Consider the following 12,500-nt stretch of genomic DNA (forward strand, 5'->3'; position numbering starts at 1 on the left):
AGGAACTTGAATTTGGCCATAAATGTTTTACTGAGAGAGGTAGAAATTTAACATTGGTATATATAATACAATTATGATGGTTGTTGTGCAGGATGAGATAAAGATAAAAGTCAGGATTATCTTAAGAGGTCAAATGTTACGTAAGAATTCAAACCCAGCAATAAGTTTGAATTGTACGAGGGAGGTAAGATCCTAGGTCAAATGTCAAATAAGAAGTTTACCTTTTCCATAACCTTCAATCTAACGAGGTGGAGACTGTATGTCATGCGTAATCTATTTATGACTCAAGTTTCCAACTGAATTTTAGATCATTATTAAGGTCATAATTAAAGGCCAAAGGTCGTAAAAGAATCTAGCAGTTCGACCACATATTTTTTTAGTTATATGGAATAGGCATTTCATGTTTGACAAGCGTTATCCAAATGATACTGATGTGCAGAGTGAGGGTAATATTAAGTCCCTGCTTGAGAGGTCAAAGGTCGAAAAACAATTTACTTTGGCCACTGTTATTTAACTATAAGAGACAGAGACCTGTCTTTTGACATATGCCCTTTTGGGAGAAGAGGCCTTTCGACCTTCTCTGGGGATTATTGCTCTGCCTTGCAGAGGTGTCGATTTATTTGAGCATAAAGCTAGTTGTGCCACTTTGCCCTAACCTAAGCACTATAAAGTAATGAAGCTTTAATTATATATATTAGTAGATTATTTTGCAAATCACTTGAGTTATTCAATAATACAATAATATAACTGATGGGAAACTAACAAGCATTTCTTGTAAGGAATGTACCAGCATTTATTTAAGACATACTCAATGAGGTTAAGGTAAAGCAGTGAATATGAAGTGGCAGGATTTTTCATTAGGGCAAGAAAAATATTGTCACCGAGAGAAGAATAAAAGATAGGGAGAGAGGAAAAACCGAGTGACATCAGGTTTTAAAAAAAGTTTCCCAATAGAGGTTTTTCCGCTTCAACTGCTTTGGGCGCAGACATCAAAAACAGTCAGACAGACAAGAAAACTTTTTCCACTCCAATGGCTCTGTTAGGAAACAACGTCGGGGTTCTCACAAACTTAAAAATTGCCCGGGATGGAGACAAGGTCGAGGACCATAGAGAGAGAGAGAGAGAGAGAGAGAGAGAGAGAGAGAGAGAGAGAGAGAGAGAGAGAGAGAGAGAGAGAGAGTGGGCTTCAGATAAGTTACTTCTGAGTTCATTGGTCTGCAAAAGTACGCATTTTAAACCGTCTGCAAAATTTTACTCGTCGAAGATTAGCTTGAATTCTCGTGGTTTTGGAAATATAATTTTCACACATAAATTCAGGGCTTCAGGAATTCCAAGGCCAAGGCAGTATCTGACCTTTGATTTTATCTACTTTTCATATCCGTTCATCATTGTTTTATAATTACTGCCTCAGTTACTATGCTGGAATTTTGAGGGCCCCTTGTGATTCACTGATTCACTGAAGCCACTGCCACCAGACTCAGATCTGACACAGTTTAATTTGCAAATGTCTTTCCTGTATTGTAGTCTTCCGAGCACTCTAGAATTTCCCGACTACTTTCCTTAACCAAATTTAACAAGTATTTCCAACCTGTGACTACACGTTGGGTATCTATCATAATTACAAGGGATATTAATCTGTCATAAGTGCAAGGGATATTACAAAAAAATAAGAACGATTAGAAATAACTGAACATATACCTTCAGTTCACAGGCAATTAAATATAGGTCTACAAAATATTCGTAATGAAAAGAAGTAAAATAGGCGTAATACATTTAGTATTTTCCAGCCTGATCATATCCTTCAAGGTAGAGGGTTAACTGTAAGAAAGAAATGTTATCCTGGAATTAAATACTTATGCTTAGAAAAAAAAAACCTTGGCGAAAAAACGAGGCATTACCAACCTATAAATTGGAGTGGTAAGATTGTCGTTGAACCAGAGAATGAGGAAGACAGAGTCATCTGGCGGATGGTGGAAGTCACACGGAAGTGAAGCTGTTTTGCCCTCCACCGCCGATACTGAAAAAGATGGGAAAGGAATCTTATAAAATGTGAGTGATGTATTTTATTGTCAGATATGAAAACTTACTCATAATTGGTAAGGGATATTAAATTCATAACTTGAAAAACACTCTAATAAGGACAGATCAAAATTATTGTCATTATCATCACTCTCTCTCTCTCTCTCTCTCTCTCTCTCTCTCTCTCTCTCTCTCTCTCTCTCTCTCTCTCTCTCTCTCTCTCTTTTATGTACCTTATTTTTCAGACGAACGTTCTCATCATGGATACTCTTTTGATTGTTTAACGGATGGTAGCATTTTCATATTCAAAGGCTGGTGTGCACACACACGCGCGCCCTCGTATTTATGTATGTATATATGTATATATATATATATATATATATATATATATATATATATATATATATATATATATATATTTATGTAAAGACATACATACACGTACATACATACATACACACGCGCAAACTCACGCAGGCTTGGGTACGGGGAGTCGGAGTATTAGCTAATGCACTTGATTATTACACGGCACAAAGAATGTTTTTAAAGGGATGCATCGATAAGTGCACAGGCATTTACTCCACGTTACGAGAAGAAAAGATTTTTTTCCTTCTCGAAGTCCCTTCCAAAGAATCATATAGAAAATATGAAAAACCGCCTAATTATCTTCCTACATTAGAAGCAATCCTCGAAAAGGGGATTGCCGGTGATAATGCCGTCAGTAGGTGTTTGCAGAGTCCCTTCGGCCCCTAGTTGCATCCACTTTTTATCCATTTAGTATAAGTTCTTTACAGTATCCGTTCTTGCTGTCTAACCTCTCTAGCTGCTACTTATTAGTGCAACTGTGGTGTTTTCTTCGCCTTCGACCTTAAGATCCTTGCAGTGCATCTACTTTATTATTAGGAACTCTTTTTAAATTATTGTCTAACCTCTTCAGCTCCCTCTTTTCACTGCCTTAAGCGCTGAATGGCCGAAAGAAAGTGCCCCAGTGCTTGGCTTTATAGGAGAAGTTTCTTAAAATCAATCAATCAATCATAAGAAGCTCACGGCTTGTCCAAGGGCAAGAAAAAAAAATGTAAGAAAATTTCGGCAATATTTCAAACTTAATCCTGACGTTAAGTTTTTTTTTTCGCTTTGAGCGATAACTCAATATATCTTTCCCATGATTTAGGCTTACAGAGACCTCCCCTTAAACGCCGGAATCATTAATCATCGTATTTTTTTCTTTCTCTCCGTAAAAGGTAAACTGAATCGTTCTTACGATTTTAAACGATATCCTTGGGGAAAGGGGAAACTTTTAAAGGGGAATGAAGATGTGAGATTACAATAGAGTTTCCGGAGGTTACAATAGAGTTTCCGGATTTACTGTGTACAAGTAAAGACTTGACTTTATTTCACGTGCGTTTGCTAGTTAGGTGGTAGTGATATGACTAGTAAAAATTTATAATAATTTTATTCAGTATGCCACAAATCACATTCTAACAAAAATAATATAATAATTAGAGTATATATACATATATACAATATATATATATATATATATATATATATATATATATATATATATATATATATATATATATATATATATATATATATATACTCTAGTTATTTCACTAATCATTATGCCCAATACCATTAAAGCCTTTGAATTTTTTCCTATATAGATAACTTGGTTCATTGCAATCCAGCTATTATAGCGGAACTTTTTAGATGCTGAATAATAATAATAATAATAATAATAATAATAATAATAATAATAATAATAATAATAATAATAATTAGTATGTCCTTACGCATTTGTTAACTGTTACTCCTGAAACCCATCGAATCCTACCGGGAAATATAAAAAATAAAGCAATATTTTTAGAAGGGATTCGAACTCATGTAGGCTCGAATCTCTTCTTGAAAGTTCAGAATTCTCCAAATATTCCCAACCTGGATTCATTGTTTACAGGAGTACTCATATCCTAATGTTAAAACGTTCTTTCTTGTCTTAATAATAATAATAACAATAATAATAATAATAATAATAATAATAATAATAATAATAATAATAATAATAATAATAATAATAATAAGGGTGGCAGTCTTTTCCTGTATTGTAGTCACAAAAAGAAGCACATTAAGATAAAAATACATTGTAGTTCCTTTTAACTCACTAACTGTATGCATATTCGTTTTAAAGAATTCCTCCAAAATCCATTAGATACAGTGAACTCACTTAACTACTTTACATATTAAGAAATCACAAAAATTAAGCTCTTGATTTTGTTTATCAGCTGAAGCCACTGGGTTCGAAATGAAACGACAGAGTGCCAATTACTTTCGTGTATTCAACACATCTTCGGGGCACAAAGTAATACAGGGCACAAAACGAGTGACCAAGAAAACTCTCACAAAAGCAAAGTGAAAAAAAGATATTAAGATATGTATAATAAGGCCATTACAGACAGAAACAACGTTCGTCCCGATCACTTAACATTATCTTTTAATTTTGTGTACTGCTTGCCATTTTCCTTTTTATGTATTTCTTATTGTTTGTTCAGTTATTTTAATATTACTTTTCGTTGTTTCTTTTATTGGTGATATCTTTTTATGTATATTGTTATTACTGTTATTATTGTTACTGTTCATAATTGTGAATTCAGTTATTTTATAGACTGGTCGAGAAGCAGTCAGTTTTTTATCATTAATTTCTGTATATAATGCGGTCATTAGGCAATTCCTTTCCTTATTTTTACTTATTTGGTTGTTAAGTAGTTAAGTGATCTGGGCGAACGTTGTTTCTGTTTGTAATGGCCTAATTATACATATTTTAATATTTATTTTTCTTCACTTTGCTTTTGTGAGAGCTTTCTTGGTCACTCGTTTTATGCTCTGTATTACTTTGTGCCCAGAAGATGAGTTAAAATACACGAAAGTTCTTGGCACTCTGTCGTTTCATTTTGAATTTTCCCAGTGGCTTCAGCTAATAACTTTGCATATAATTTACCTCTCTTCGTATGGTAACAGTGCTCTCCTTTTGGCATGGGCTAGAAACGGCAGTTGTGTCGGCATCCCATTGTATGAGTTTAGAAATAATATGCTTTTAACTGGTCGTTGACTGCAGCTGACTCCTTCACAGAAACTGTTTTTAAAAATGGGAAATTCTAGTGGAATAATTAGGATAACTCATTAACCATACGCATCATTAATAAGGAATCATTAGAGCAGTCTTAAGATTTTCATAAGGAACACCTAATTAATTATATGCCATTTACAATACGAGGCTTACTGAAAAATAAGTATAAAAGAGAGGCTAATTGGGTATCTCTCATAAGTACACACGTAATCAGTTGATGTTTAGCTTGAGGATAGAAGATAAACTTCATCACAATGTTCCCGTTTACTTTCTAGTTCATTATTTTTACTAGAAGTTTGGGATAATGAGAGAAATAACAGCGTTACGTAATTTTCACTGAAATTCTTTCATCCTGCTCGGTATACAAAGCGCACGCGCGTTCCATGAAGCTTACGATTTTCCGTATAAAAGGGCTTTGCCCTCTTAATTGCCAATTAGCGATAAAGAGAAGCGAAGATGAGAGAGAGAGGGGTGGGGGGGTCGCGCTTTGAATTTATCCTTTCCTGACGTCTGTACGCTTTTGAAATTTTTGACAAAAACAAAGGTTCACCTAATAGTTTCTTCTTTGACCAGTTACCCGATCTGTAGCTCTCCAAACTTTGCATCATGTTGAAATACGTAGGCTGACAGAATCTTAACATAAATTGAATGAATTCTGATCATTGTGTTATTTAAACTCCCATAGAACATATGTGATGCGGGAGTTTTTTGTCAATGTACTATATTTACTAAACGATATACTGGCTATGTAAATTGCTGGCAGCGTGCCCAAGACTCTCAAATTCACAGCAACAATAAATATAGACGTAAAAAATTCGATGTACAGTAAAAACAGATCAAAGCTGCAATGTAGATACCCAAGAAAAATGATTGCATAGTGATGTATATAGATATATAGTGAAGTAAATAAAGAGTAAGAAAATATATTTCATGATACTAAAAGCTAACATAAAAAAATATTCACAGAACTGTTGTAATAGATTTAATTAATGAAAGTTTGCTTATAAGCTGGAACTAGAACCGTTCGGTTATTCAGTGCAACAAACAGTCCCCATGATTGCATAGTAAACTGTATATAGATTCTCTGCAGCATGCCTGCCCCTATATATGCAATCCCTTTCGTTCCTATTACTGTATCGCCTTTCATATTCTCTGTTACACCTTTCAAACCTTTTCCTGTCAAAACCTTTTACTGTCAATTTCCGTTTCAGGGTTGAATGACCTTATAGGTCACAGTGCTTGGCCCTTGGCCTAAATTCTGTATTCGATTCAGTTCAATTTAACAGAACAGTAGATGGGCACTCCAACCACTCTCTCATAAATTTCTCTTAAATCCTCTGTTTCTTTAGTTCTCTCCACTCGCCTTAAGTCTGTATCCAGTTAAGGAATAATCGAATACTATCTTAATCTCTCACTTTCTTCTTGATACAACAGTGCGTCCCAGTTGTTGCAAAAGTATATCTGGGCTTATCCTGAAGTAATTTTAGTATCTGTTCGTCTTTTCTTGATAGAAAGTAAATTTAACACGTTTTTCCTATAATTCTTAAGTTACTTGAATTTTAGACAAAATAACTGGAGACTAAAAAAGGCTGAGACCTTGGACATCTCACCTAATGATCAAATTATGCAACGGGATTTAACCTTTCTCTTCACTTTCTAACTTGCCATTACGCTAATGAACTAAACTTACATGCCTAATAAAGAGGTAAAAATTAAAGGCTTCTGACACCTTTTTCTCCCAGTTCAAGATATCCTTGAAATTTCGTCGAGTGATAAATAACAAAGAAGTAATTGTTTTATTCACCGCGGGAGACAATCGAGGAGCTATAATAATTTTCTATCGAGTGTCTGACTAATCCACTTCAGATCTCAAGGTTCTACCTACGGTCTTCGATTATCTTCTTTTTACAGGGACTTGGGGCGGTGGTGTTGGGGGGCGGGGGCGGGGTGGAGGTGGGGTGGAGAGAGAGAGAGGGGGAGGGAGGGAGGAGGGGGAAGGAATAAAACCAATATAAAGATGAAACCTGACGTTTTAGCCAGGTCTTTCTTCGTAAGAGGAAAGCGTTCGGCATATCTGGTGTTCTATTTCTCTTAAAGAAACGCTGTGATATGTGAGACGGCGATCGATTAAGCGAGAGAGAGAGAGAGAGAGAGATTATAGGCCTAGCGAATCTCATCGACAGTAGTATAGAGGAGGTTTTTCTCTCCTCGCTTTCCAGAACACCTGATATGAACAGACTGTTCGCAGTGAAATACAAATCGTTCCATGTGAATGGTCACATTTCGTACTCATCAATCATTGCGTGAAGGAAATTCATTGAAATTACTAGTTTCGGTTGTACTAGCCTCAGTTGAGATTTCTATTACCTTCTTAACATGGTGAATATTTTATATACGGTAATGAGTGGTAATTAATATTAAAAAAGGCAGTAGCATCAGCACTAGTTATGATAGTACGTTTAGTAAAAGTAAAGCTTTAATTCCCTTTATTATCAATATCATGAGATTTCAATGCAGAAATAAAATATGAAGTAAGTTTTGGTGTAGTTATAAGTCATTCATTTGACTGCACGAAGAAACAAAACGTTGCAATATAAAGAAATATCTAACCAAAAACACGAGCAAGACTGTGGTACTAACTACTAGCCGCGTGTTCTCTTACACTTGAAAAAGAAAATCAGTACTCACGTATCACAGAATAAGAACTAGTCAAGGAGTTCTAAAATCTTTATCTGATCGTGAATGATAAATTTAGTCGCCAACTGTTCGTTTCACTTGTCTTCCAAAATTCAGTTGAATGCTTGTTCCTGGTTTTAGAACGAACAGGTCTGCGTGAAAAGAAGTTATTTTGACTTTACCAGATTAACTTGTATTTTATTTATAATGTTCAACCAGAGAATAAAATCTTAATATATATATTAAAATAATGAAAAATGTAATATCGTGATGCTTTGAAAACTAAGCAGTGATAATTTCGGTCCGTCAGTTATACCTGGTAGTCAGCATTAAAAAAAAAGGACAGGAAGAGGAAATATAAAACTAAAGGAACGCAATATTAGAAGGAACAAAAAGATACAAAAGAACACATCCACGCAAGGAAAGGTAAAAAAAAAAAAAAGAGCAAATCCAAGGACGCTAGTAAAACCACAAAATGAAAGCAACGCAGTGAAAGATTAAAAGGAATATTCCCCACTGGCGTAAAAGGAACAAAGAGATTAAGGTGAGGGTAACTGACATTGGTCTTAAATCTATATATGGAAAGGTTTCGAAGCAGGAAGATGAAAAATATGATTTTATTGTGCTTTTCTTGGCTTCAGTGTAAAACCAAAGATTTAAAAGAACGAATTGGGGATAGGATAATAATTATTGGGTGTAATCGATAAGGAGAAAAAACAACTTCAAAGAGAGAGAGAGAGAGAGAGAGAGAGAGAGAAATTAATTCATGACTTGAGAATGAATATGAGAGGCATTGAAAGGTTTCCGTAAAACAAGAAAAGGGAATAGAAAGTCAGTTATTGTGAGAGATTATTCAAATAGAGGAACAAACAATCAAAATATTTATAAAGTCATTACGTAATGTGATGTACAAAATAAAAAATTTGAAAAATAAACGAAATCAAAAGTTTGAAAGCGATATGCAAATGCAAAAAAGTTTTAACGAGCCTAATATTGTAATTAAAAAAATAACTACAGTATTTCGAGAGTATTTCAAGAGAGAGAGAGAGAGAGAGAGAGCTCTTAATTTCCCAAATAGCGTGAATGTTGGAAAGAGGGATGTGTGGTGGGATATAATTAGACTTCTCCACCTGTGCCATTATTAGCTGATCTGTCTTCAAGGATCTCTTGAAGGTCACTTTCGGGATTAGTCTGTCAATTACAGTCCCACAGTAATTGCTTTTGGGAAATGATGTGTCTGCATGTTGTGATTTCTGCAGTATTATTCTTAATAGTTGCTTTTCAGCAGAGAGGAAATATATGTGGTATGATTAATATATGTATATATGTGTGTGTGTGTTTATGTGTAGATAAAATCCATTTGAAAGGTCGGAGACTGTCGTTGGTAGTTATGAGATGCACGAAACCACACAGAGACAGAAAGACACACACACTATATATATATATATATATATACAGAATATATATATAAATATATATATATATATATATATATATATATATATATATATATATATATATATATATATATATATATATAGAAAGATACATATATATATATATATATATATATATATATATATATATATATATACATACATATATAGATAGATAAATGGATAGATAGATAGATAGATACGTGCGTAGGTGTATGTAATACTGTGTATATGATTTTTATTCTTCCTTTTTTCGGCTGTTTTTCCGGTGTCGTTATCCTTTTTATGTCAGATTTTTTATAACATATTGTTCCTTCTTGTTGAATAAGAGAGAAAACATGTTTCGGAAGGAACAACTTTAATGAAGGGGAAACGTGGCCCTTTTGTTAGGCCTAAAAGTCTCCTTGAGCATTATCATTCTTCCTTCTCTTCCACTTCATACAAGACGTAACTGAATACATATCAGTTCTCCTTGGACCAGTGTTTTATTTTTCTTTCTTGTAAAAGAAGTCGAGTTCTTTTTTAAAAATAACACATATAAAATTCTGTATGCTGATGCCATATAATACGTTTTTCCATAACAGACTTCTGGGTAGTTATATGAAGAAGGTAATACCGCAGAATCTTTCTACAAAGGTCGGTGTAATCTTCTGTTAAGGATAGTACTTGTTGTCTCATTTCTTGCCCGAGTCACCCAATCTTTGGTGGAAAAAATTTCTGGTGGAAAATACCACTTTTCTTTTATTTACAGAACCCTCTGTATGTGCGTTTATACATTAACAAGTGCACGAGTGTTGGTATGGATACTTTTCATGTATTTAATGTTCTTTTTCCTAAATCTTTATGTAAATATAAGCGCTCGGCTTGGATAGTGAGCATATGTTGCTAATGTGAATTCCAGCCACGATAAGTTGACCGACTCGGTAGTCCAGGCTGGTTGCCAGGAATACAGGTCTTTACATAATCTGCAAAGTTGTAAAAGTTTTAAGTGGTCGTATGTAAAAGGGAATTAAGCGCGCATGCTAGCCTAAATACCAACCACAAACATGCATTCACATACACACAAACACACACACAAACACACACACACACACACACACACACACATATATATTAGGCATATATATATATATATATATATATATATACATATATATATATATATATATATATATATATATATATATATATATATATATATATATATATATATATATATATATACACACACACCCATTATTTGCTATAGAAATTCAGGTTCTAGAGCTATTATTTTCGTTTTTCGGCACCCCGGAGGAATGAAAGTGCCGTTACTGTTGGTTTCAGAGAAAGAGGCTAATCTGTGTTTAGGAGTCATCTCCTGTTATAGGACATATCTTAGAAATGAAAGATTGTTTATCTGTATGACAGAAGTGCATGGTGTAATTTGCAGGAGGGATTACTGCTATACTGATTAGCTTTGGGTGTAGTATATGAGCAGCTAAAACTGTGGAAGTTTTCCACATGTGGGGTTCATCCACAATTTGGCATTTAAAATAGGCATGTTGCAGTTGCTGTCTAATTATTTTTCCCAGCAGCCATCCCCTGATAATAGAAAAATTTTAATACTGAGCTTTATCCATCTACCAATCCATGTGCCTGTCTATCTATTTAGCTGTCTATCGCTATCTGCATCAGAGACATTTCTCCTTACTCTGAAACGATTCCCGAATAAATTCTTAGACGAGTCAGTCTCGTATAAAATAGATCACAAAAAAGGCCCTTTAATGGCGAAGCATAATGGCTCAGGTGACGTGCAAAACAGACCGCTTGTCTCTGGCATTTTTCCAAATGCATATTCTCATATGTTTCATGGATTTCTTTTGGTAATTTATATTTCTTTTATTTTAAACCCCCCCCCTCTTTATTTTGAATATCGTCGTTGATTTCAGGCGTTCATTACTTTACAAAGCATTTTCGAAACAGCGTTTATTAACTTTATATAAAATTCATGTGTCTCTATATTCACCATTTACGTTAATCGTTATTTACTTTCAGTTAAAGTGCGATAATTTTTTCAGTAGCAAGAATGATACTATTTGTTGAATTTCACTCTTACATTATTTTTTTTTTTTATTATTTTGTCAGCAACAGTCAAGAAAGTTCGCTTTGAGAATCATTGTATAGTTACGAATTGTTAGACAAGTGAATAAGAAGAAAATTCTAGTATGTAGCTCTTGTTGGTACCTGTAGTTTAAGTTCATAATTTACAGTTATTTGTTTATCAGTAATATCTAACTATACTTATTATGTATATATATATATATATATATATATATATATATATATATATATATGTATATATATATATATATATATATATATATATATATATATATATATATATATATATATATATATATATACACACACATATATACACATACATAAATTTCACTCACATTGAGATCGAACCGTCGCTCAATTGAAAGGTCAGGGCACTAACAATTGACCCTCATTTGAGTTAGGAATTGATTTCTGTGAAACACTTGTGATCTTTACTTCTCTTATATATATCTTTACTTATATATATATATATATATATATATATATATATATATATATATATATATATATATATATATATATATATATATATATATATATATATATATATATATATATAATTTCTGACTCACATCAGGATCAGAACCTAGGGTTTTCAATAGAAAAATGAGACCGCTGCCAACTTGTGTGATGTGAGTCAGAAGTTTATTTCTGTTCCACACGTGATTGTTTGTTGATTATTTCTATATGTTATATATGTACATAATAAATATATATATATATATATATATATATATATATATATATATATATATATATATATATATGTACATATATGTCTGTGCATGTGTATGTGTATGTGTGTGTGTGTGTGTGTGTGTGTATGAATTAGAGGTAATTGCTGCTGTTCGGAAGCAGCCTGCAAGCACAGACACATAAGGAAGATGTACGAAGTCCATTACTAGCCGTGAATTAGGCAAAGAAATTTAAATAGCTACCCTCGTTAAATATGCAAATGATAATTTCATGCTCCCTCTGTGCGACGCGTATCTCAATTCTGGCATATTTCAAATTACTTTTTTAATGCTCCCTTTGTCTTATGAGCTTCATGCCATATTTTCACTGCAACACAACGAGACCTCAATTTCGGGAGCAGCAGGCTGCTCAATTTCACTTGGCCATCCTTTGTGTAGCTTAAT

At 33.6% G+C, this 12,500-nt stretch overlaps 1 protein-coding gene across 2 annotated transcripts in view; it reads right to left on the reverse strand.

Annotated features, from left to right (window-relative positions):
• The window catches only part of LOC136849149 (neural cell adhesion molecule 1-like), a 183,928-nt gene that overhangs the window by 64,274 nt on the left and 107,154 nt on the right, over positions 1 to 12,500 (reverse strand). For both annotated transcript variants that reach the window (XM_067122226.1, XM_067122225.1), the window contains exon 2: positions 1,903 to 2,017. In XM_067122226.1, coding sequence (XP_066978327.1) covers positions 1,903 to 2,017 — 115 coding nt within the window. The remainder of the gene's footprint in view (positions 1 to 1,902; positions 2,018 to 12,500) is intronic.

This window comes from Macrobrachium rosenbergii, chromosome 20, assembly GCF_040412425.1.
Source record: "Macrobrachium rosenbergii isolate ZJJX-2024 chromosome 20, ASM4041242v1, whole genome shotgun sequence".
Taxonomy (NCBI): domain Eukaryota; kingdom Metazoa; phylum Arthropoda; class Malacostraca; order Decapoda; family Palaemonidae; genus Macrobrachium; species Macrobrachium rosenbergii.